Source organism: Halichoerus grypus, chromosome 3, assembly GCF_964656455.1.
Source record: "Halichoerus grypus chromosome 3, mHalGry1.hap1.1, whole genome shotgun sequence".
NCBI lineage: Eukaryota > Metazoa > Chordata > Mammalia > Carnivora > Phocidae > Halichoerus > Halichoerus grypus.
In genome coordinates this window covers 158,799,637-158,826,211 of record NC_135714.1, presented here as the reverse complement: position 1 = coordinate 158,826,211, position 26,575 = coordinate 158,799,637, and the positions used below count along the sequence as shown (strand labels likewise).

General features: G+C 37.7%; 1 protein-coding gene across 1 annotated transcript in view; it reads left to right on the top strand.

The window, feature by feature from the left end:
* Positions 1 to 26,575, top strand: part of ADAM7 (ADAM metallopeptidase domain 7) — a 106,825-nt gene that overhangs the window by 21,948 nt on the left and 58,302 nt on the right. The window contains exons 4-6 of the mRNA XM_078068253.1: positions 21,972 to 22,050; positions 23,880 to 23,956; positions 24,919 to 25,111. Of these exons, the coding sequence (XP_077924379.1) occupies positions 21,972 to 22,050; positions 23,880 to 23,956; positions 24,919 to 25,111 (349 nt within the window). The remainder of the gene's footprint in view (positions 1 to 21,971; positions 22,051 to 23,879; positions 23,957 to 24,918; positions 25,112 to 26,575) is intronic.

Here is a 26,575-nt window from a genome sequence, read left to right as displayed (position 1 = left end):
CCAAACTCTGCAGATTCCTGCAGTGCATGCCTGCACCAATCCTCCCCAGGAGAATGTGGAGGGTTGTCATGTTTCTGTCCTTTGCAAGGCTGTGAACAGACAGGGTCACCCAATAGTGCTCGCTTCATGGTTTATGGCAAAACAAGCTGAGAGCGCCCTCCCAGGCTCTGTCCTTTTTTTTTTTTTTTTCTCTTTAGTTTGGGTAATTTCTATTGATCTATCATCAAGTTTATTACCTCTTTCCTTTATCAATTCCATTCTTATTTTATGCCCATACAATGAAACTTTTTATTCATGGTATTTTCAATTATAAATTGTTTTATATTTGCTTTTTAAAAAGTAATTTCCATTTTTTATGCTGACAGTTCACATCTTTTCATGCATTTTAAGCACATTTCTTTTACTTTGTTGAGAATAGTTATAATACCTGCTTTAAACCTTCATCTATAATTTCATCCTCTGGATTATCTTGAGGTAGATCTTCATTGGTTGTCTTATTTCTTGACAATAGTTTAAATTTTCCTGTTTCTTCATATGTCTAGTAAATTTAGATTGTGTATTGAACAATTTGAATGAAATGTGGTAGGGACTTTAGATCCTGTTGTTCCTCTGGAGAGGTTTGATACTTTTATTTTATCAGGGAATTAACTTTGTTGAACTCAAAATGCAAACTCTGTCTTTTGGGTGGCAGCTCAAGCTCAAATTTCAATTCAGTTATTTTATTCTTAGCACCACTTGTTTATTGAACACATTAATATGCCAAATACGGTCTTGGGAACCAAAAAGACACAAGTAAAAAGGAAATCAGTCCCTTTTTAAAAGTAGTTCACAACTAACCTCATAGACATGATAACATATTAGGGCAAGGCACATAAAAGCTGGTGGACCAAGCTGGGTCTATACTCTATGTATGGCCCTCGAGCTAAGAATAATTTTTAAAATTTAAAATATTTGGAATGAAAACAAAATAAAAACTAATCAAGGAACATGGAACAAAAATCATATGTGGCCCACATAGCCCAAAATGTTTATCATTTTGATGTTTACAGAAATTTTGTTGACCTCTATAATATAGAATAAGAATCTAGTGATCATGAAAATGGAGATTTTGGAGGTGTGAAATACACGTATGGAAGGAATTTCAAAGTCCATCTAGTGTTAGGAAATGTGTTTTGAACTGGTTTTTGAAGTTCTGTAAGTTTATTATATTGGGAATGGGACCAAAAAGTGGCCAGGGATAGTTCAAAGGGGTAAAAGAAATAATGTTAGGTTCAAGAACTTTACAAATAGTTTGTTATTTATCTATATATCTAATTCTGAGATATTCTGAACTCTGTGGGTTAGAACAACTATTACCCTCTAATTTTTTTTAAAATCCTTTGGTATGTTTGGTCCTACATCATCCAAGTAGTCAGTAAAATGTTAAGTCACTCTTAGATCAGGAGTACCATGACAAAACAACACTTTTTAAACTATACCCTTATGATTTTTCAGTTCTAAGTCATTTATTATGGCTAGTTGAACATTATTGTTTTTTCATCATATATTATGTTTCAGTTTTTAATTTGAGTTAACCACTTGGTGTCCATTCATCTTCATGGTTAGAACTTAGATTGAAAGGATCCTACCAATGGCAAAAATATTATGTGATGATAAATGTGTTATGATTATGAAATGTGTATGTATTATGAGATTTAAAATAACAGTAAGCTTAACTTGTGGTTGTCTATTAACACAGCATAAGGATATTAGGTCATATGAAAGTATGGAATTCCAAATGATATAATGTTCAATAAAATTTCTTAAAGTTGATGTATCTTGATTTATAAAAGAAAACGAGGCTATGAATTTTCACTTCCAGAGAAATGGAGCAGACATATTTTTCTCTATTCCATCCCCTAAGTATAACTAAAACTTCTGGGCATTACATATATAAAGCAAATATAAGAAGACTGACAGATGTGGAGAAAAAGGTAGATCAGCTAAGGACTTTGTTACCCAAGGAATGACAGACACAGTGGTGAGTTTCTTGGGTTGTCTTTTTGCTTCATATATCCCAGACTAGATACTAGAGAAATCAGCAACCTGGAAATGCCCATGAGCACATACAATAAACAAACAACCAAACTAAAAACCTACAAAAATCATGTTCTATTTAGCCAAAAGGCTAAAAAAGAAAGAAGCAGCTTAGAAAGACAGAAAGTTCTTATACAATAACTCTTCTACTCTAGCACACACACAGAGAACAGTGTCCCCACTCCCATCCCAGCCAGAAAAGGCAGGATCAAGAGACTTAGCTTCCACCCTTGTCAGGCTCCACAAATATATAAAACACACCCCAACCACCCTTTCCTCTCCTGTGTGTGATATCAGAGATGGCTAAATGGGGAACCAAGACTTTCATCTTGGCCCAGGGGTAACGAAGACCCATTCTCCCCACTGTAGTGTGACTGAAGATTATTTGTGGAGCCTGGATACCACTCCCATCCAGCAAAATAAGGTATTTCTCACCTTTCCTGCTGGGTTAATGTGAGAAGAGGCCCAGTGGAGAATTAGCAAGAACATCCCTCACAGTGTCAATGGAAGCCACATGAAGAGCATGGATGAAATATCCCTCCCCTTCTTAATCAGGATGATTTCAGCAGGAGTGAAAATACAGAATTTTGACCCTAACCAAGCAATAGCAAGGAACTCATGTAGGACAAGTAGAGATCCTGGATTTCCATTCCTACTTGACAGTAATGAGGTGTCCCACAATAAAATTGTATCAGAGGAGATCTATGAAAACACAAGATTTAAATAAGATCTAGGGGGTTATAATATAATATCATAATACCCAAGTTTTAACTGAAAATCATTTGTCAAACCAAAAGTCAGAAATATTTCAATCTAAAAGAGTAAAGAAAATTAGTAGCTGCCAACACCAAAATGAAACAGATGTTTGAATTATCTGACAAAATTTTAAAGCAGCCATCATAAAAATACTTCAATGAACAATTACAAACATGCTTGAAACAAATGAAAAAAAATAGAATGTCTCAGGAAATGAATAGAAAATTTCAGAAAAAAAGAAAATACAAGATATAAATAAGAATCTAAAGGAAATTTTAGAACTGGAAAGTAAAATACATAGAAAAAATAAAACTCTCAATAGATGGACTTAAGATCAGAATGGAGAAGAGAGTAGAAATAATCAGTGCAAATAGAATAATAGAAATTACACAATCTGAATAACAAAAGAAATTTTTCTGGAAAAAAAGACACTCTCAGGAATATGTGGGAATAAAATAAAAGATGTAAAATTGATGCCATTAGAGACCCAGAAGGAGAGGAGAGAGTATGGAGCTGAAAAAGTATTTAATGAATATTTTAATACTGAAAATTTCCAAATTTGACAAGGAAAATACCAAACACCTAAAGAAGCTGAACAATTCAAGAAGCTGAACAAATTGAAAACAGGATAAACTCAAACAATCCCATTCCAAGACTCACCATAGTTGATTTTATATATACATACATATGTATGAAATATATTACCTAGAGCAACCACTAAGAAATCTATACAGAGAGGTACACTGAAAAATGCTATAGATAAATCAAAATGGAATTTGGGAATATATTTAAGCAACACACAAGAAGGAAGGAAAAGGAAACTGAAACATGAAAAAGAAGAAACAAGAACAAAAAATAAAATAGCAGACTTAAGTCTTAATATATTAATAATTACTTTAAATCTAAATGGTCTGAATATTCCAATTAAGAGAGAATGTCACAGTGGATGAAAAATACTGTTTATACAATGTCTTCCAGAAAATAGAAGAGGGAACACTTCCCTTCTCATTCTATGAAGCCAACATTACTCTGACACCTAAACCAAAGGTAGTATAAACAAAATTGAACTACAGACAAATATCCATTGTGAATGTAGATGCAAAACTTCTTAACAAAATGTTAGCAAATATAACCCAACAATGCACAGGAGTTATACATCATAAGCAAATTTGTTTTCAATACAAGACTGTTTCAATATTCTAAAATTAATCAATGTAATTTACCATATTAACAATGTAAAGAAAAAAATCACATGATCATATTGATTGATGCAGAAAAAAACTTTTGATAAAATTCAACACTCATTTATGATTAAAAATTTTAGAAAATTGAGACCATAGGGGAATGTCCTTGACTTGATAAAGAGTATTTACAAAACCCTACAGCAAACATCATACTTACTGGTGAAAGACTGAATGTTTTCCTCCTAAAATCTGGAATCAAGCAAATATGTGCACTCTCACCACAGCTATTCAACATTTTCCCAGAAGGTCTAGTCAGTGCAACTCAGGAAGAAAAGGAAATGAAAGGCATATAGATTGGAAAGGTAGAAGAAGAAAAAAGTCCTTATTTGCAGATGACACAATAGTGGTTTGCATAGAAAATTCTATGGAATCTAACAAACAAGCTAACAAATAAGCAAACAAACAAAAACACCTCCTAGAAGGAATATATGGGTTCAGCAAGGTCACAATATATCAGCATAAAAAAATCAATTGTATTTCTATACTGTAACAATGAATATGTGGAAACTGAAGTTTAAAATACAGTACCACTTGCAATTGTTCAAAAAGAAATAAAACAGTCAGTTACAAATCTGAGAAATATATACAAAGCTTGTTCACTGAAAACTACAAAATTCTGATGAAAATCATCAAAAAGATGTAAATAGATGGGATCTTATTTTGTATTAATGTACTAGAAGTAGAAGACTCAATGTGGTAAAGATGCTGATTCTCCAGTTCATATACAGGGTTATCACAATTCCTATCAAAATTACTGTAAGATTTTTTTATAAATATAGACAGGATTATTCCAATATTTATAGGGAAAGACAAAGAAACTAGAGTAACTAAAAAAAAAAAAAAAAAACAGGAGTACTCACTTCAAGACCTATTATGTAGATACAGAGTCATACTGTCAGGCGAATAGACACATAGATTAATGGAGTCAAATAGAAAACTCAGAAATAGCTCCACACAAGTAGAGCCAACTGATCTTTGTCAGTTTGTAAAGCAAATCAATGAAGAAAGTATCATATAGTCTCCTTACCAAATGGTGCTGAAACTATTGTATTTCCATAGCAAAAAATAAAAAATAGGAAGAAAGAAAGAAAGAGCAAAAGAAACAAAGAAACAACCTCAACCTAAATCTCAAAGCTTATGCCAAATTTATACGAAAAATAACTCAAAATAGATCATGGGTTTCAACATAGAATGCAAAACTATAATACTTTTAGATAAAACAATATCTTCAGGATCTAGGACTAAGGCAAAAAATTCTTAGACTTCACAGCAGATCATCTGACATGAATAATAAAAGATAAAGTTAATAAACTGAACTTCATTAAAATTGAAAGTGCTTACTATACAAAAGTCCTGTTATGAGGGTGAAAGACAAGCTGCAGATAGGAAGGAGACATTTGCAAACCACAACCAACAAGGGACACTAGTCTGGAAAATAAAGAGTTCTCAAAACTCAACCATAATAAAGCAAACAATTCAACTGGAAAATAGGCAAAAGATACATCTCACCAAAGAGAATATGCAGATGACAAGTAAGCACTTGAAAAGATGTATGGCATCATTAATCATTCAAGAAATGCAAATTAAACTGCAATGAAATATCATTTAATTCAATCAGAATGGCTAAAACTAAAAAAAATAATTACATCACCAAATGCTGGCAAGGGATATAAAAAACCTGGATCATTAATACATTGCTGATGGGACTATAAATTGATATAGCACTCTAGAAAACAATTTGGCAATTTTTAAAAAACCAAACATGCAACCTCGTGAGGTAAAGCAATTGTATTTCTAGGTATAATCTCAGAAAAATAAAAACTTACATTCACACAGAGAGCTATACACAAATATTTACAGCTTTATTCATGATAGTCTTAAACTGGAAACAACTCAGATATCCTTCAACAAATGAATGGTTAAACAAACTGTAGTCCATCCATATCATGGAATACTACTTTGCAATGAAACGGAACAACTTGGGTAGATCACTAGGGCACTATGCTGAATGGAAAAAAAAAAAAAAAAGCCAACCTCAAAAGATCATATACCATATAGTTCCACTGATAAAACATTCTCAAAATGAAAAATTATAAATCTGGAAAACAGATTGGTTGTTTTGAATTGTCAGGGATTAAGGATGTTGAGGGGGGCAGGGATTATAAAAAGATAGCATGAGGGAGATTTTTCTGGTGGAATAGTTCTGTATCTTGATTGTAGTGGTTTAACACAAATCTACATATATAAAATGACATGTAAATACATACACATGCGTTATACTAGTGTGTATTTCTGGTTTTGTTATTGTGCTATAGTTATGTAAGATATAACTACTGGGGAAACTGAGTGAAGGGGTACACAGACATCAGACTCTGTTTTGATATCTCTGTAACTACCTATGAGTCTATAATTATTTCAAAATAAAAGTTTAAAAATGAGATACTAGTACTTTGTATTCATGAATTGAAAAATGCAGGATCATTTGTTTTATAAGAAAATAACTTTTTAAGTATAATTTTTGGGAAAAAAAGAAAGTGATGCCCTCTATGATTCAGTCCCTGAGCTAAAATTACATCCTGGTTGCATGCTGAACACATAATCCTACCTATTGGGACTTACTGGGAATGAGGCAAGTTATGTTCATGGAACATGGGCATGCAGGGAAATCTACCAGTTCTGCTCTAGTAGAGAAAATTTTTATTGTTCTGCCAGCTTTTTGAGGAAAGACAAATAAGAAGCCACAGGTGGATATTTTTACTTCAGGTTAAATATTTCCTTGATTTTGTTTTATAAAAATCTGCTTTCAAATGCATATTTATGAGATAATTAAAGGAAGACCGTTGGATAAACAGTTATGTAGACAGAATGATGTCAATTTTAATAATGAACATGTTTATGTATTTATAACTACATAAATGTCTGTTTGTTTTTCATGTTCACATAACATAGTATATGTTTTACTTCTCAAAAGTGATTTGGAGCTCATTCCATTCAGTCGAACCCAAGTAATGGTACTGATACTAGGGCTTTCTCTACTCTGTCACCATTTCATCTCTAAGAGTTAATATTCCACTTTTCTTCTTGCAGACTCATGAATGTTAAAATGGAATGGTTGTTATCCACATGGGGTAAGTCAGATAGAACTAAGTGAACTTCAGAGCACAGAACAATGTCTTCTTACTGAGCAAGAAATAGGCAGCCTATTGGCTGTTGCCAGGGATCTCACCAGATAGCAGGACTATAAACAAGCTTCTTTTCCTTAGCAACTTACAATGTGCTGCTCAATGAAAAGTTGGCAGTCTTGGGGGGAAATAACTTCATATCCATCCTCTTCCTGGCTCTAGGAACAGGTCTGGGGCACATCAGGAAGGCTGTGATGCTGACCTACCTGCTTATGGATTATCTCCATGTGCAGTCACGTTCACTCTAGATGACACAATCTCCTTCCGTCATCACATTTCTTCCATCCATCCCCTTCCACAAGGCTTTTTTCCTGTTCTAACCTGATAATGGTGTAGCCTGGCTCTCTTTTACTATTGTTGGTCTCTTATTTATGGGAAGACTGCTGTGAGCTCTTCATTTTTATGCTCTGGAAACATAAAGCTTAGCTCTTCTATTTCAAAAGCCTTGACTTTCAAGACTAATGTTCTGTTATGAGTTTCAAAAGTGTTTTTAAGGATAAAATAAAATCTGATAATTTCCTATTTTGTACTTCTGTTCTGCTATAGCATCCATGTACTGAGGGAGTTTAGATATATAATCTTTTTATTTTTTATGTTATGTTAATCACCATACATTACACCATTAGTTTTTGATGTAGTGTTCCATGATTCATTGTTTATGTATAACACCCAGTGCTCCATGCAGAATGTGCCCTCTTTAATACCCATCACCAGGCTAACCCATCCCCCCACCTCCTCCCCTCTAGAACCCTCAGTTTGTTTCTCAGAGTCCATAGTCTCTCATGGTTCGTCTCCCCCCTGACTTCCCCTCCTTCATTCTTCCCCTCCTGCTATCTTCTTCTTCTTTTTTTTTAACATGTAATGTATTATTTGTTTCAGAGGTACAGGTCTGTGATTCAACAGTCTTAAACAATTCACAGTGCTCACCATAGCACATACCCTCCCCAGTGTCTATCACCCAGCCACCCCATCCCTCCCACCCCCCACCACTCCAGCAACCCTCAGTTTGTTTCCTGAGATTAAGAATTCCTCATATCAGTGAGGTCATATGATATATGTCTTTCACTGATTGACTTATTTCACTCAGCATAATACCCTCCAGTTCCATCCACGTTGCTGCAAATGGCAAGATTTCATTCCTTTTGATGGCTACATAATATTCCATTGTGTATATATACCACATCTTTATCCGTTCATCTGTCGATGGACATCTTGGCTCTTTCCACAGTTTGGCTATTGTGGACATTGCTGCTGTAAACATCGGGGTGTACGTACCCCTTCGGATACCTACATTTGTATCTTTGGAGTAAATACCCAGTAGTGCAATTGCTGGATTATATGGTAGCTCTATTTTCAACTTTTTGAGGAACCTGCATACTGTTTTCCAGAGTGGCTGCACCAGCTTGCATTCCCACCAACAGTGTAGGAGGGTTCCCCTTTCTCCGCATCCCTGCCAACATCTGTAGTTTCCTGACTTGTTAATTTTAGCCATTCTGACTGGTGTGAGGTGGCATCTCATTGAGGTTTTGTTTTGGATTTCCCTGATGCCGAGTGATGTTGAGCACTTTTTCATGCCTGTTGGCCATTTGGATGTCTTCTGTGGAAATATGTCTGTTCATGTCTTCTGCCCACTTCTTGATTGGATCATTTGTTCTTTGGGTGTTGAGTTTAAGAAGTTCTTTATATATTTTGGATACTAGTCCTTTATCTGACATGTCATTTGCAAATATCTTCTCCCATTCTGTCGGTTGTCTTTTGGTTTTGTTGACTGTTTCCTTTGCTGTGCAAAAGCTTCTTGTCTTGATGAAGTCCCAATAGTTCATTTTTGCCCTTGCTTCCCTTGCCTTTGGCGATGTTTCTAGGAAGCAGTTGCTGCGGCTGAGGTCAAAGAGGTTGGTGCCTGTGTTCTCCTTTAGGATTTTGATGGACTCCTGTCTCACATTGAGGTCTTTCAACCATTTTGAGTCTATTTCTGTGTGTGGTGTAAGGAAATGGTCCAGTTTCATTCTTCTGCATGTGGCTGTCTAAATTTCCCAACACCATTTGTTGAAGAGACTGTCTTTTTTCCATTGGACATTCTTTCCTGCTTTGTCAAAGATTAGTTGACCATAGAGTTGAGGGTCCATTTCTGGGCTCTCTATTCTGTTCCATTGATCGATGTGTCTGTTTTTGTGCCAGTACCATACTGTCTTGATGATTACAGTTTTGTAATAGAGCTGGAAGTCCAGAATTGTGATGCCGCCAGCTTTGCTTTTCTTTTTCAACATTTCTCTGGCTATTCGGGGTCTTTTCTGGTTCCATACATATTTTAGGATTTTTGTTCCATTTCTTTGAAAAAAAAGTGGATGGTATTTTGATAGGGATTGCATTGAATGTGTAGATTGCTCTAAGTAGCATTGATATCTTCACAGTATTTCTTCTTCCAATCCATGAGCATGGAACGTTTTTCCATTTCTTTGTGTCTTCCTCAACTTCTTTCATGAGTATTTTATAGTTTTCTGAGTACAGATTCTTTGCCTCTTTGGTTAGATTTATTCCTAGGTATCTTATGGTTTTAGATGCAATTGTAAATGAGATCGACTCCTTCATTTCTCTTTCTTCTGTCTTGTTGTGGGTGTATAGGAATGCCACTGATTTCTGTGCATTGATTTTATATCCTGCCACTTGACTGAATTCCTGTATGAGTTCTAGCAGTTTTGGGTGGAGCCTTTTAGGTTATCACATAAAGTATCATATCATCTGCCAAGAGTGAGAGTTTGACTTCTTTGCCGGTTTGGATGTCTTTTATTATTTTTTGTTGTCTGATTGCTGTGGCTAGGACTTCTAATACTATGTTGAATAGCAGTGGTGATGGTGGACATCCCTGCCGTGTTCCTGACCTTAGGGGGAAAGCTTTCAGGTTTTCCCCATTGAGAATGATATTCGCTGTGGGTTTTTCATAGATGGCTTTTATGATATTGAAGTATGTACCCTCTATCCCTACACTCTGAAGAGTTTTGATCAAGAAAGGATGCTGTACTTTGTCAAATGCTTTTTCTGCATTTATTGAGAGGATCATATGATTCTTGTTCTTTCCTTTATTAATGTATTGTATCACATTGATTGATTTGCAGATGTTGAACCAACCTTGCAGCCCAGGGATAAATCCCACTTGGTCGTGGTGAATAATCCTTTTAATGTACTGTTGAATCCTATTGGCTAGTATTTTGGTGAGAATTTTTGCATCTATGTTCATCAAGGATGTTGGTTTGTAATTCTCCTTTTTGATGGGGTCTTTGTCTGGTTTGAGGATCAAGGTAATGGTGGCCTCATAAAACGAGTTTGGAAGTTTTCCTTCCATTTCTATTTTTTGGAACAGTTTCAGAAGAATAGGTATTAATTCTTCTTGAAATGTTTGGTAGAATTCCCCTGGGAAGCCATCTGGCCCTGGGCTTTTCTTTGTTGGGAGATTTTTGATGACTCCTTCAATTTCCTTAGTGGTTATAGGTCTGTTCAGGTTTTCTACTTCTTCCTGGTTCAGTTTTGGTAGTTGATACATCTCTAGGAATGCATCCATTTCTTCCAGGTTATCTAATTTGCTGGCATATAGTTGCTCATAATGTGTTCTTATAATTGTTTGTAGTTCTTTCGTATTGGTTGTGATCTCCCCTCTTTCATTCATGATTTTGTTTATTTGGGTCATTTCTCTTTTCTTTTTGATAAGTCTGGCCAGGGGTTTATCAATCTTGTTAATTCTTTCAAAGAACCAGCTCCTAGTTTCGTTGATCTGTTCTACTGTTCTTTTGGTTTCTATTTCATTGATTTCTGCTCTGATTTTTATTATTTCTCTTCTCCTGCTGGGTTTAGGCTTTATTTGCCGTTTTTTCTCCAGCTCCTTTAGCTATAGGGTTACGTTGTGTATTTGAGACCTTTCTTGTTTCTTGAGAAATCTTGTGTTGCTATATATTTTGTCTTAGGATTGCCTTTGCTGCATCCCAAAGATTTTGAACAGTTGTGTTTTCATTTTCATTGGTTTCCATGAGTTTTTTAAATTCTTTAATTTGCTCGTTGACCCATTCATTCTTTAGTAGGATGCTCTTTAGCCTCCATGTATTTGAGTTCTTCCTGACTTTCCTTTTGTGATTGAGTTCTAGTTTCAAAGCACTGTGGTCTGAAAATAAGCAGGGAATTATCCCAATCTTTTGGTACCAGTTGAGACCTGATTTGTGACCTAGGATATGATCTATTCTGGAGAATGTTCCATGGGCACTAGAGAAGAATGTGTTCTGTTGCTTTGGGATGGAATATTCTGAATAGATCTGTGAAGTCCATTTGGTCCAGTGTGTCATTTAAAGTCTTTATTTCCTGGGTCCAGTCATAAGCACGCACCGAGACTGAGCTCGCGTTTCTTCCCACACGTGTTGTGGGCTTGCAGTTGAGATTTTATTTAGAGGAAGGGAAAAGATGGCGGAGGAGTAGGGGACCCTATTTCAACTGGTCCCCGGAATTGAGCTGGATATCTACCAGACCACTCTGAGCTCCCATGAAACCAGCCTGAGATGTAAGAAGACCTGGATCACTACAAACAGAATAGTCGCAGGTGGTTGGTTTTGAGGTACGAAGCAGGGAGCCATGATTCCGCAGGCAGATATCAGAGGATAAACGGCAGCAGAAGGGTGCCTGGCTGTGGGGATCCTACACCGCTGGTGAGTGACAGCCTCGTGCACTGTGGACCGGGCACAGACTCGCAGACCAGTATGGGCGGGGATAGGAGTTTAGGGCAGCACCCGGGGCGGAAACCCAGAGCGGCGGGGTCACGCGAGCAAACTGGGAGCGGCTGGTGGTTTTATTTATTTATTTATTTATTTTAAGATTTTATTTATTTATTTGAGAGAGAGAGAATGAGAGAGAGAGAACACATGAGAGGGGATAGGGTCAGAGGGTGAAGCAGACTCCCCGCCGAGCAGGGAGCCTGATGCGGGACTCGATCCAGGTACTCCAGGATCATGACCTAAGCTGAAGGCAGTCACTTAACCAACTGAGCCACCCAGGCGCCCTGTGGCTGGTGGTTTTAGAAACACAAAGGACAGAGAGGCAGGACTGGGAGCTCTGCAGAGGGGCGCACAACCCAGGCCACTGCAGTTTATAGCAGCACGGACAGAAATGGAAACGGTGTGGCCTGGAGAGCTCAATGAAGAACAGTCTGTGATCTCTCTGCTCTGAGGCAGAGGGTTGGAAACGGTCTCTTCTGCTCTGACTCACGGAAGAGATGCAGAAAGCCGCCAGGGAAAGCCACCAGAGAATAAAAGCCCCAAAGACTGATTCCTGCTGAGCCCATCCCCTGCCACAGGGGGGCAGGGCAACTCCACCCAAACAGGGTTGCCTGAGTAACAGCGCGGCAGGCCCCTCCCACAGAAGATAGGCTGGGAAAACAAGAGGACAGCAACCCTAAGGTCCCAAGAAAACAGGTGCATCTTGCTTGGGTTCTGGTCAATAATTTGGACTCTATACATTCCCTCAAACACCCATCAACAGAATGACTAGGAGGAGGAGCCCCCAAAACAGAAAAGACTCAGAGATTATGACTTATGCTGCAGATTTACAAATGGATGCAGATATAACCAAGATGTCGGAGATGGAATTCAGGCTAGCAATTGTGAGGACAATGGCTAGAATGGAGAAATCAATTAATGGCAACATAGAGTCTCTAAGGGCAGAAATGAAAGGTGAATTGGCAGAACTTAAAAATGCTATCAATGAGATCCAATCCAATCTAGATAATCTAACAGCTAGGGTAACTGAGGCAGAAGAGCGAATAAGTGACCTGGAAGATAATATAATAGATAAAAAGGGAAAAGAGGAGACCAGGGAAAAACAACTCAGAATCCAAGAAAATAGAATCAGAGAAATAAGTGACACCATGAAGCGTTCCAATGTCAGAATAATTGGAATCCTGGAGAGAGTGGAGAGAGAGAGGACTAGAAGATGTATTTGAGCAAATCATAGCTGAGAACTTCCCTAATCTGGGGAATGAAACAAACATTCGAGTCCTAGAGGCAGAGAGGACCCCTCCTAAGATCAAGGAAAACAGGCCAACACCCCGGCATGTAATAGTAAAACTTGCAAATCTTAGAACCAAGGAAACCATCTTAAGGGCAGTTAGGAGGAAGAGATTCCTTACGTACAGAGGGAGGAACATCAGAATAACGTCAGACCTATCCACAGAGACCTGGCAAGCCAGAAAGGCCTGGCAAGACATATTCAGGATACTAAATGAGAAGAACATGCAGCCAAGGATACTTTATCCAGCAAGGCTTTCATTTAGAATGGATGGAGAGATGCAGAGCTTCCACAACTGGCAGAAACTGAAAGAATATGTGACCACTAAGCCAGCCCTGCAAGAAATATTAAGGGGGGTTCTATAAAAGGAGAAAGACCCCAAGAGTGATATAGAAAAGAAATTCACAGGGGCAATCTATAAAAACAAGGTCTTCACAGGAACATGATGACAATTAATTCATAACTTTCCATAATCCCTCTCAACGTGAATGGCCTAAATGCTCCCATAAAACAGCACAGGGTTACAGATTGGATAAAAAGACAAGACCCATCCATATGCTGTCCACAAGAGACTGATTTTGAACCTGAAGATACATCCAGACTGAAAGTGAAGGGATGGAGATCCATCTTCCATGCCAGTGGACCTCAAAAGAAAGCTGGGGTAGCAATTCTTATATCAGACAATTAGATTTTAAACTAAAGTCTGTAATAAGAGACACAGAAGGACACTATATCATTCTTAAAGGGTCTATCCAACAAGAAGATCTAACAAATGTAAAGATCTACACCCCCAACATGGAGCAGCCATCTACATAAGCCAACTGTTAACCAAAATAAAGAGTCACATTGATAACAATACGTTAATTGTAGGAGACCTCAATACTCCGCTCTCAGCAATGGACAGATCATCTAAGCAGAAAATCAACAAGGAAACAAGAGCTTTGAATGATACATTGGACCAGATGGACCTCATAGATATTTACAGAACATTCCACCCTAAAACAACAGAATACTCATTCTTCTCAAGCGCACATGGAACTTTCTCCAGAATAGACCATATACTGGGTCACAAACCAGGTCTCAACCGATACCAAAAGATTGAGATTATTCCCTGCATATTCTCAGACCACAGTGCTCTAAAACTGGAACTCAATCACAAGAAAAAATTTGGCAGAAATTCAAACACTTGGAAGCTAAAGACCACTCTGCTCAAGAATGTTTGGGTCAACCAGGAAATCAAAGAAGAACTTAAACAATTCATGGAAATCAATGAGAATGAAAACACATCGGCCCAAAACCTATGGGATACTGCAAAGGCAGTCCTAAGGGGGAAATACATAGCATACAAGCCTCACTCAAAAAAATAGAAAAATCCCGAATTCACCAACTAACTCTACACCTTAAAGCACTAGAGAAAAAGCAACAAATGATGCCTAAGCCATGCATTAGAAGAGAAATAATTAAAATTAGAGCAGAAATCAATGAATTAGAAACCAGAAACACAGTAGATCAGATCAATGAAACTAGAAGTTGGTTCTTTGAAAAAATTAATAAGATCGATAAACCACTGGCCAGACTTATCCAAAAGAAAAGAGAAAGGACCCAAATTAATAAAATTATGAATGAAAGGGGAGAGATCACGACTAACACCAAGGAAATAGAAACAATTATTAGAAATTATTATCAACAACTATATGCCAATAAACTGAGCAATCTGGATGAAATGGAGGCCTTCCTGGAAACCTATAAGCTGCCAAAACAGGAAGAAATTAGCAACCTCAATAGGCCAATAACCAGTAACGAGATTGAAGCAGTGATCAAAAACCTCCCAAAAAATAAGAGTCCAGGGCCTGATGGATTCCCTGGGGAATTCTACCAAACATTCAAAGAAGAAATAATACCTATTCTACTGAAGCTGTTTCAAAAAATAGAAACAGAAGGAAAACTTACAAACTCATTCTATGAGGCCAGCATTACCTTAATCCTGAAACCAGGCAAAGACCCCATCAAAAAGGAGAATTTCAGACCGATATCCCTGATGAATATGGATTCCAAAATCCTCAACAAAATCCTAGCTAATAGGATCCAACAATACATTAAAAGGATCATCCACCATGACCAAGTGGGATTTATCCCCGGGATGCAAGGTGGTTCAACATTCGCAAATCAATCAATGTGGTAGAACACATTAATAAGAGGAAGGAGAAGAACCATATGGTCCTCTCAATTGATGAAGAAAAAGCATTTGACAAAATGCAACATCCTTTCCTGATTAAAACTTTTCAGAGTATAAGGATAGAGGGAACATTCCTCAAGTTCATAAAATCCATCTATGAAAAACCCACAGCAAATATCATCCTCAATGGGGAAAAGCTGAGAGCCTTTCCCTTAAGATCAGTAACACGTCGGCGCCTGGGTGGCTCAGTTGGTTAAGCGACTGCCTTCGGCTCAGGTCATGGTCCCGGAGTCCTGGGATCGAGTCCCACATCGGGCTCCCGGCTCGGCGGGGAGCCTGCTTCTCCCTCTGACCCTCTCCCCTCTCATGCTGTTTCTCAATCTCTCTCTCTCAAATAAATAAATAAATAAAATCTTTAAAAAAAAAAAAAAGAGGAACACGTCAAGGATGCCCACTCTCGCCACTATTGTTCAACATAGTACTAGAAGTCCTAGCAACAGTAATCGGACAACAAAAAGAAATAAAAGTTATTCAAATTGGCAAAGAAGAAGTCAAACTCTCTCTTTTCACAGACGACATGATACTTTATGTGGAAAACCCAAAAGACTCCACCCCCAAATTACTAGAACTCATCCAGCAATTCAGTAATGTGGCAGGATACAAAATCAATGCACAGAAATCAGTTGCTTTCTTATACACTAACAACGCAACTGTAGAAAGAGAAATTAGAGAAATGATTCCATTTACAATAGCACCAAAAACCATAAGATACCTCGAAATAAACCAAACCAAAGAGGTAAAGGATCTATACTTTAGGAACTACAAAACACTCATGAAAGAAATTGAAGAAGACACAAAAAGATGGAAAAATATTCCATGCTCATGGATCGGAAGAATAAACATTGTTAAAATGTCTATGCTACCCAGAGCAATCTATACCTTCAATGCCATCCTGATCAAAATTCCAATGACATTTTTCAAAGTGCTGGAACAAACAATCCTAAAATTTGTATGGAATCAGAAAAGACCCCGAATTGCCAAGGAAATGTTGAAAAAGAAAAACAAAGCTGGGGGCATCACATTGCCCGATTTCAAGCTATATTACAAAGCTGTGATCACCAAGACAGCATGGTACTGGCACAAAAACAGACATATAGACCAATGGAACAGAATAGAGAACCCAGATATGGACCCTCAATTCTATGGTCAAATAATCTTGACAAAGCAGGAAAAAGCATGCAATGGAAAAAAGACAGTCTCTTCAATAAATGGTGCTGGGACAATTGGACAGCCACATGCAGAAGAATGAAACTCGACCATTCTCTAACACCATTCACAAAGATAAACTCAAAGTGGATGAAAGACCTCAATGTGAGACAGGAATCCATCAAAATCCTAGAGGAGAACATAGGCAGTAACCTCTTTGACATCGGCCACAGCAACTTCTTTCAAGATACATCTCCAAAAGCTAGTGAAACAAAAGCAAAAATGAACTTTTGGGACTTCGTCAAGATAAAAAGCTTCTGCACAGCAAAGGAAACAGTCAACAAAACAAAGAGGTAACCCACAGAATGGGAGAAGATATTTGCAAATGACACTACAGATAAAGGGCTGGTATCCAAGATGTATAAAGAACTTCTCAAACTCAACACCCAAAAAACAAATAATCAAGTCAAAAAGTGGGCAGAAGATATGAAAAGACACTTCTCTGAAGAAGACATACAAATGGCTAACAGACACATGAAAAAATGTTCATCATCATTAGCCATCGGGGAAATCCAAATCAAAACCACATTGAGATACCACCTTACACCAGTTAGAATGGCAAAAATGGACAGGGAGAGAAACAACAAATGTTGGAGAGGTTGTGGAGAAAGGGGAACCCTCTTACACTGTTGGTGGGAATGCAAGTTGGTACAGCCACTTTGGAAAGCAGTGTGCAGGTCCCTCAAAAATTTAAAAATAGAGCTACCCTATGACCCAGCAACTGCACTACTGGGTATTTACCCCAAAGACACAGATGTAGTGAAAAGAAGGGCCATATGCGCCCCAATGTTCATAGCAGCAATGTCCACAATAGCCAAAGTGTGGAAAGAGCTGAGATGCCCTTCAACAGATGAATGGATAAAGAAGATGTGGTCCATGTATACAATGGAGTATTACTCAGCCATCAGAAAGGATGAATACCCAACTTTTACATCAACATGGATGGGACTGGAGGAGATTATGCTAAGTGAAATAAGTCAAGCAGAGAAAGTCAATTATCATATGGTTTCACTTATTTGTGGAACATAAGGAATAGCATGGAGGACATTAGGAGAAGGAAGGGAAAAATGGGGGGGGAATTGGAGGGAGAGATGAACCATGAGAGACTATGGACTCTGAGAAACAAACAGGGTTTTAGAGGGGAGGAGGGTGGGGGGATTGGTTAGCCCGGTGATGGGTATTAAGGAGAGCACGTACTGCATGGAGCACTGGGTGTTATACTAAAACGATGGATCATGGATCACCACATCAAAAACCAATGATGTATTGTATGGTGACTAACATAACATAATAAAATTTTAAAAAAAATAAAATAAAGTCTTTATATCCTTGTAGATCTTTTGCTTAGATGATCTGTCCATTTCAGTGAGGGGGGTTTTAAAGTCTCCCACTATTATTGTATTGTTGTTGTGTTTCCTTGCTTTTGTTATTAATTGGCTTATATAATTGGCTGCTCCCATGTTAGGGGCATAGATATTTACAATTGTTAGATCTTCTTGTTGGATAGACCCTTTAAGTATGATATAGTGTCCTTCCTCATCTCTTATTACAGTCTTTGGTTTAAAATCTAATTTGTCTGATATAAGGATGGCCACCCCAGCTTTCTTTTGGTGTCCATTAGCATGGAAAATGGTTTTCCACCCCCTCACTTTCAATCTGGGGGTGTCTCTGGGTCTAAAATGAGTCTCTTGCAGAGAGCATATCGATGGGTCTTGTGTTTTTATCCAATCTGATAGCCTGTGTCTTTTGATTGGGGCATTTAGCCCATTTACATTCAGGGTAACTATTGAAAGATATGAATTTAGTGCCATTGTATTGCCTGTAAAGTGACTGTTACTGTATATTGTCTGTGTTCCTTTCTGGTCTATGTTACTTTTAGGCTCTCTCTTTGCTTAGAGGACCCCTTTCAATATTTCTTGTAGGGCTGGTTTCGTGTCTGCAAATTCCTTTAGTTTTTGTTTGTCCTGGAAGCTTTTTATCTCTCCTTCTATTTTCAATGATAGCCTAGCTGGATATAGTATTCTTGGCTGCATGTTTTTCTCATTTAGTGCTCTGAATATATCCTGCCAGTCCTTTCTGGCCTGCCAGGTCTCTGTGGTTAGGTCTGTTGCCAGTCTAATGTTTCTACTATTGTAGGTTACATATCTCTTCTCCAGAGCTGCTTTCAGGATTTTCTCTTTGTCTCTGAGACTCTTAAGTTTTACTATTAGATGTTGGGGTGTTGACCTATTTTTATTGATTTTGAGAGGGGTTCTCTGTGCCTCCTGGATTTTGATGCCTGTTTCCTTCCCCAAATTAGGGAAGTTCTCTGCTATAATTTGCTCCAATATACCTTCTGCCCCTCTCTTTCTTTCTTCTTCTTCTGGGATCCCAATTATTCTAATGTTGTTTCATCTTATGGTATCACTTATCTCTCAAATTCTGCCCTCGTGATCCAGTAGTTGTTTATCTCTCTTTTTCTCAGCTTCTTTATTTTCCATCATTTGGTCTGATTCTCTCTTCTGCCTCATTTATCCTAGCAGTTAGAGCCTCCATTTTTTATTGCATCTCATTAATAGCCTTTTTGATTTTGACTTGGTTAGATTTTAGTTCTTTTATTTCTTCAGAAAAGTTTCTCTAATAACTTCCATGCTTTTTTCAAGCCCAGCTAGTATCTTTAAAATCATCATTCTGAACTCTAGTTCCGACATCTTACTAATGTCCATATTGATTAGGTCCCTGGAAGTCGGTACTGCCTCTTATTATTTTTGTTGAGGTGATTTTTTTCCATCTTTTTCCAGAGGAGAGTAGATGAATGAGAGAACAAAATGCTAACAGGGTAACAACGACCCCAGAAAATATACACTAAACAAATCAGAAAATACCTGAAAACAGGGCAAAAGAAAGGGAAAGAAAGAAAAAAGAAAAAGAAAAAGATAAAAACAAACAAAAACAAAACAAGAAAAACCAGAATATGATCAGATATGATCAGGCTGGTGCATAGATATGTGCCACACACTAGATTTTGGGCATATTTGGGTCTGTTAGAAGAAAGTGCCTCCCAAAATTTTAAAGAAAGAAAAACTTATATATGTACAAAAATAAGGGTTAATACGATGAAGGGATGGAATATGACTGTAAAGATGAAAATTATAAAAGATTTTATAAATGGAATTGATAAGAAGTTGGTTGAAAAAAGAAAGAAGAGGATTTAAAAAAAAAAAAAGGAGAGAATGTGATCAGGCAGGAGACTAGAACAAAGCCATACACTAGGGATTTAGGGTATATTTTGATCTGTTAGAAGAAACCGTATCTCAAAATTTTAAGGAGAGAACAACTTATATATATATATATATATATATATATATATATATATATATATATATATATACCAAAAATAAGGGTAACTACTATGAAGGGATAGAATATGACTCTAAAAATGAAAAATAAAAAAGATTTTTTAAAAAAGGGATTGATAAAGTGTTGGTTGAAAAAGGGAAAAAGAAAAATTCAAAAAAAAAAGGAAAAAGAAAGTTAAAAAAATTAACTTTGAAAGACTAAAGAATCATGGGGAAAAAGCCATGAATTCTATGTGCAGTATTCCCCTAGCGCTGGAGTTCTGCCAATCTCATTGATCAGTAAACTTGGTCTTGGCTCGCTGTTCTTGCTGATCTTCTGGGGGAGGGACCTGTTGCCGTGGTTCCCAAATGTCTTTGCCGGAGGTGGAATGGCCCCGCCCTTGCTGGTCTGGGCTAAGTAATCTGCCCGGGTTTGCTCTCGGGAGCTTTTGTTCCCTGCAAGTTTTCTGCACAGCTTTGGAGGACGAGAGTGAAAACGGCGGCCTCCCAATCTCCGCCGGAGGAGCCGAGAACTTGGTGTCCCGCTCCTCAGTGAGCCCCAGAGAAAAGCCGCCAGTCACTCCCGTCTCCCCGGTGTCCGGCCACACTCCATGCTCACCCAGCCTGTGACCGAGCGTTTCTATCTCTGGCACCCGACTCGGTGTGGAGTCTCCAAATACAGCAGATCCCTGCGGTGCGCTCCCATGCCGCCCCTCCCGGGGGAGGAAGGGGAGTCTCCCCGGATCTGCCGCTTGTTGGGTTCCTGCAGGAAGAGCAGTGGCCCGACTGTGCCGCGGATCATGGTTTAGGGCAACCCGGAGCTGAGAGCCCGCCCCTCGGCTCCATCTCTGCAGCTGGCTACCCTGCTCCGATACCTGGGAGCTCTGCCACACTCAGGCACCCCCGGTCTTTCTGTGACCCCAAGCGTCCTGAGACCACACTGTCCCACAAGGGTTCCATCCCCCGCTTAGCCACTGGAGCGATGTCCCTCAGTGGAGCCGACTTCTAAAAGTTCCGATTTTGTGCTCTGTTGCTCTATCACTTGCCAGAAGCGGCCGACGGAGGCCCCTCCCCCGCCGTCTATCCTCCTGAATATCTCCTCGGATTCACTTCTCCGCATGTCCTACCTTCCAGAAAGTGGTCGCTTTTCTGTTCAGAGAGTTGCTGCTATTCTTTCCTTCGATCTCCTGTTGAGTTCATAGGTGTTTAGAATGGTTTGATCCCTATCTAGCTGAATTCCTGAGAGGAGACAAAATCCAGGTCTCCTACTCCTCCACCATCTTGCTCCAAGGTATACAATCTTAGTTCTTAGTCTGAGGATACCCATGGGTTTGATACAGGAGATGTGGGAGAGTACTGATTACTGATTACTCAGAATGCCATCCCTTTACTTGTGTGGAGAAAAAAACTATAAAGAATTACATGAAAATATTAACAGTGGTTGTCTATCTATGGTGAGAGTTCAGGACAATTTCATTTGTACTTTTCCATGTTTTCAAAATTTACTATTATTAATACATATTGCTTTTATCCAAATATATGGCTGTTGGGTTAACATATGTTAAGATATATGTAGTGTATGTATACATGCCATATACATCAAAATATTTTGTATCATATATATTTATATATAATTCTTACTTAGCTAATGTTTTCTCTGGATTCTTCTCAAGTTGCTGCCTTGGCTAAAACTGCCAGGATCTTTTTCAGACTCTTCTAGTGTTTACCAAACCATGAAATCTGGGTAGAATGTCTTTTCATGTGAGTGGGATTGGTTTTGCTTATGTGTTTTTATCATGAGAGGAACTTGCTGAGATTTGAGAATAGCGTGGAGACTTCTCTCCCCCATAATTGGTTTTATCTGTTAACTTTATAGAATGAGTAAATCTCACTATCTCTCTGCCATCTTTTCCAGGGAGTTCTTAGCCTCAAATTACAGTGAAACCTACTACTCCACAAGAGGAGAGGCCATCACCAGCTATCCTTCCACCATGGTATCTTATGGAACCTTCCTATTTCTCTTTTCTGAAATTTCCTCATGTGATTTTGAAACCCAATTTAGCTTTATAAGAAGCTTCAGAAAATGTTATGTCAGAAATGAATCTTACATTGAGTACTGTCATTGAATTATCCTAGAATAGAAGACATGACCCTCCAAACTCTAAAGGAAGCTGTTTACTGCCTAACAAGCAAATCAATGACTGTTAATGTATTTTTCTTTACTAAACTGACTTCTATGTACCCAAAAGGGTGTTAAATCTGGAGGAAGGGCAAAGCAGTATACAAAAGCAGTATAAGACACCCTGATAAGATTGTCATCAAGCTAAATGGATAAAACCTAAAGACATGAAACAGTTTTAAAATCTACATCTAGGGCGCCTGGGTGGCTCAGTTGGTTAAGCAACTGCCTTCGGCTCAGGTCATGATCCTGGAGTCCCGGGATCGAGTCCCGCATCGGGCTCCCTGCTCGGCAGGGAGTCTGCTTCTCCCTCTCCCGCTTCCCCCCTCTTGTGCTCTCTCTCTCTCAATAAAATAAATAAAATCTTTAAAAATAAAAAAAAATAAAATAAAATAAATAAAATAAATAAAATCTACATCTAATTGACCCTTATGTGAGTCATATTCCCTGGCCTGGGACTTCTGATGCACCAACATTGAGGTCTTTCCTATTTCCAAATGAGTTTTTGTTCATTTATCATTAATATTATTCCAGTGGATACAAGTTCTACTTTTACAGTCTTCCTTCCCTTTCCAGAACATGTCCTCTGTAGCCTTATTTTTTTTAACATTTTATTTTATTTTATTTTATTTTTTTACTTTTTTTCTACTTTTTAAATTTAATTTATTTTTTTATTATTATTTTTTTAAATTTTATTATGTTATGTTAGTCACCATACAATACATCATTAGTTTTTGATGTGGTGATCCATGATCCATTGTTTAATATAACACCCAGTGCTCCATGCAGTACGTGCCCTCCTTAATACCCATCACTGGGTTAACCAATCCCCCCTCTCCCCTCCCCTCTAAAACCCTGTTGCCTTCTAAACAAAGATGACATTGTTCTCTTTTATCAAAAGTATACTTTCTGAAACTTATTTCCTCTATGTAAGGCATGAGTTAACTATGAAATGTAAGTCATCATGCAATCTTTGTAAAATAGAAATGGAAGAAAACTGAATAACATTATTTTATGCAAGGGGTGGTTGTTGGCCTGTGAGGGTCTGAGGTCACATGGGATCGTGCCACACATAGGCAGGAGTTGAACGGATGGATATAATGGGAAAGGTGATTACCTGACAGAACCATTGTAGGCAGAGCACCAAGTAGGGAGTGACAAGGATACCAACTTGACTGAAGCACAGCAGCAGGAGAGAAGGGCTTGAGGAGGCCTGGTTGGAGAGTGAGACTTAATTTTAGCAATCATCAAAAACATTGGCATGATTTCATAGGAAACTGGAGGAAAATTGTAATAACAACCCAAGAATGGTAGTTTGGTAGAAATTTTAGGATGGATTAAAGGAGAAATATTTATAAGGAAAAAGGTCACATTTCTGAGGCTGGATTCATCAACTAAGAGCTGCTAAATTTGTGAGGGAAGAATCCATATACTGCTTAACAAAATGTAATCATGCAATTAAAAGGATTCTAAAGGAGTTTCAAAATTTTCCAAATGACAGGATGCAATGAATGAATACATGAATATGTGTACAATTTGTGACAATGAAATGCTGATGTATTGTGAACATAAAATATGGATAAGTTAATATTTATGTAATATGAATATGTGTACTTATATCGATTGCCTCTTCCTCTATTTTAGGATCACTGTTTTTACCAAGGATCCATCATACATGAATTCGATTCTGCTGCCAGTATCAGCACATGTAATGGTCTGAGGTATTGCACAAGTATCTAGTTTGTTTATAAGTTTGCTTAATGGATTTTCAGAGACATTTGCTTCTCATCTTTCTAACAACCCTATAAATAGAAAAATTAATGGGAAAAAGCTACTGTATATTTTCACCATGAATATCCATTCTAGCCCATTGTTACGTTCATTTTTGACAAAAAGATGTCTAATGCACAGCCCTAAGCAAGACAAGTTTTTCAGTATACGATCAAGGGATTCAGAGTTAGAAGACTGCTGGGAATCATCTAGCCTGTTCTCTCATGTTAGAGACACTGAAATCAGAGACTTGCCTCTGAGCATCCAATTTGCTGGTGATAGGATTCAATCCAAAAACCAGGCTTCCTGACTTCTAGTCCTGTGAATCACCACACAACATTTCACACGTTTTTAATAATCAGGAGTTAGAGTCTTTAGAAATTAAAGTTAGAAGTAAAGCCTATTTCAGTTCTCTGTAGATCTTGGGCTTAAGAGTAAAGGAGGAAATGTGGGGTAAAGGGTAGAAGAACAAGAAACTTCCACCTTCATGTATGTGTACTTTACTTGAGTAGATCCCAATATATTCAAGAATAAGAATACCTTTAATGATAAAATTTCTAGATAATAGTTATTTTACTGTCATATATTTACTCTACAATTAATGCATGATGGACATAAAAGATTCACAAAATGTTTGCTATAACTCTGAGACTTCAAAGTAGGAATTGAACTGTCAAGTTTCTGAAAATCTAGATGAGTTGACTCTTACAAAAGTTATTAATTCAAAGGCCACATGTCACTTCATCTTTTTATCACTCAGAATACCTGAATACATGCTCATGAGGCCTTGGTCTTATAGTTTCCATTCTTAAATAGGTGAAGTCAATAAAATGGAACAAAAGAATAATTGTGAGAAATATAGAGGTAAAATGGAATACATCTTGAACATACATCACATTTCCATTTTCTGTAGGGGATTCTTCAGGGTATATGACCAAAGGTACCTCATTGAACCAATGAAATATTCAGATGAGGGACAACATTTGGTGTTCAGATATAATCCAAGGATACAGTATGCTGCCAATTATTCTTGTACAGAACTCAATTTTACCAGGACAAATGATTCAAAGGATGATATTAAAATCATGGAAGACCTCAAAATAGAAGTAAGTGCTTTATTTTTAAATCATCTTAATGCCAGGAAAAATGTCTCTTATTTCCTTTTTCATTTCAAAACAGAGAGATGAGCCCAACTAATGAAGTGTATGTGCTACCTGAGTCTTACTCTTCATTGTTTGAAATCTAAAATGTCAAACATTTTTTTACCATTTTTTTTTTTTACTATTACCATGTTCATTCCCAGGGCACCTGGGTGGCTCAGTTGGTTAAGCATCTGCCTTCAACTCGGGCCATGGTCCCAGAGTCCTGGGATGGAGCCCCGCATCAGGCTCCCTGCTCAGCAGGGAGTCTGCTTCTCCCTCTCCCTCTGTCCCTTCCCCTACTTGTGCTCGTGCTCTCCCTCTCTCTCTAATAAATAAATAAAATCTTTAAAAAAAAGAAAAAGAAAATGTTCATTCCCTACAGTAAATCTTAATTCGTCCCATCAAATTTGAAGGAAAGGGAATATTTACAACCGTACATAGAGATTTATAGCATTAGGGCTATAAGTGGTTGGAAAGAATGAAATTTGCAATGTCTTGAAAGCTCTCCTAGATAATGTCTTCCCTCGTCTTCACTGCCATTTTTTCAGTTGGGGGGAGTTGATGATAAGTCAGGGTCTCCCCCTTTCATCAGTCCAAATATTCTAATTATTAATTATTAAAGATAAGTAAGTAATAGCAACTTCAATTTCTGGTGGGATGACTGCACAATGAGAGTCCTCTGTGTTTTAGGCTTTCCTGTACAATTAGTTCATATCACTTCAAATCCCCAGTAGGTGTTAGCCTTTAAGATCCATGAGTGCCCATCTTCTTCACATATCCATGGTCCAGATTGTGTCGGAAACTTACTAAGTGCCTAACAGATGTTTCTGATTTACTCAATCAATTGATACATAATTACTTAGTTCACACACAGAATGACTTAGTTAAATCTTTGTACAATATGCCTCTGGTTTATACTCAGATAATATGCATGCATCTCAATGCATAACACTGAGAGCTGAAAACAGAATTTTCTGGAATTGGTGACTTATAAAATAAAAGATCTATAATATAAATGTATAACTTTTATACATTTCCTTGGAATTGAGGCTACTGTAAAGTAAGAGATTGGGAGACAGGAAAGGAATAGAAGTACAATCAGTCCTACTAGCCAGTCATTCCTATGTTTTGTTCTCCACTATCGGTAAGTCTTTTTTATATGAGCTTACTTAGTAAGCATTTACTTTATAAGTAAAAAAAAACTAAACATTAAAAAAAGTATTCATTATTCTTTATTTATAACTCTTCTATTTATTTATTTAGCGTATAACACACAATGTTACATTAGTCTCAGGTATACAACATAGTGATTCAACATCTCCATACATCATGCTACACACCACAAGGGTAGCTACCATCTGTCACCATACAATGCTACTAAATACCATTGACTATATTCCTATGCTGTGCCTTTTATTCCATGACTTA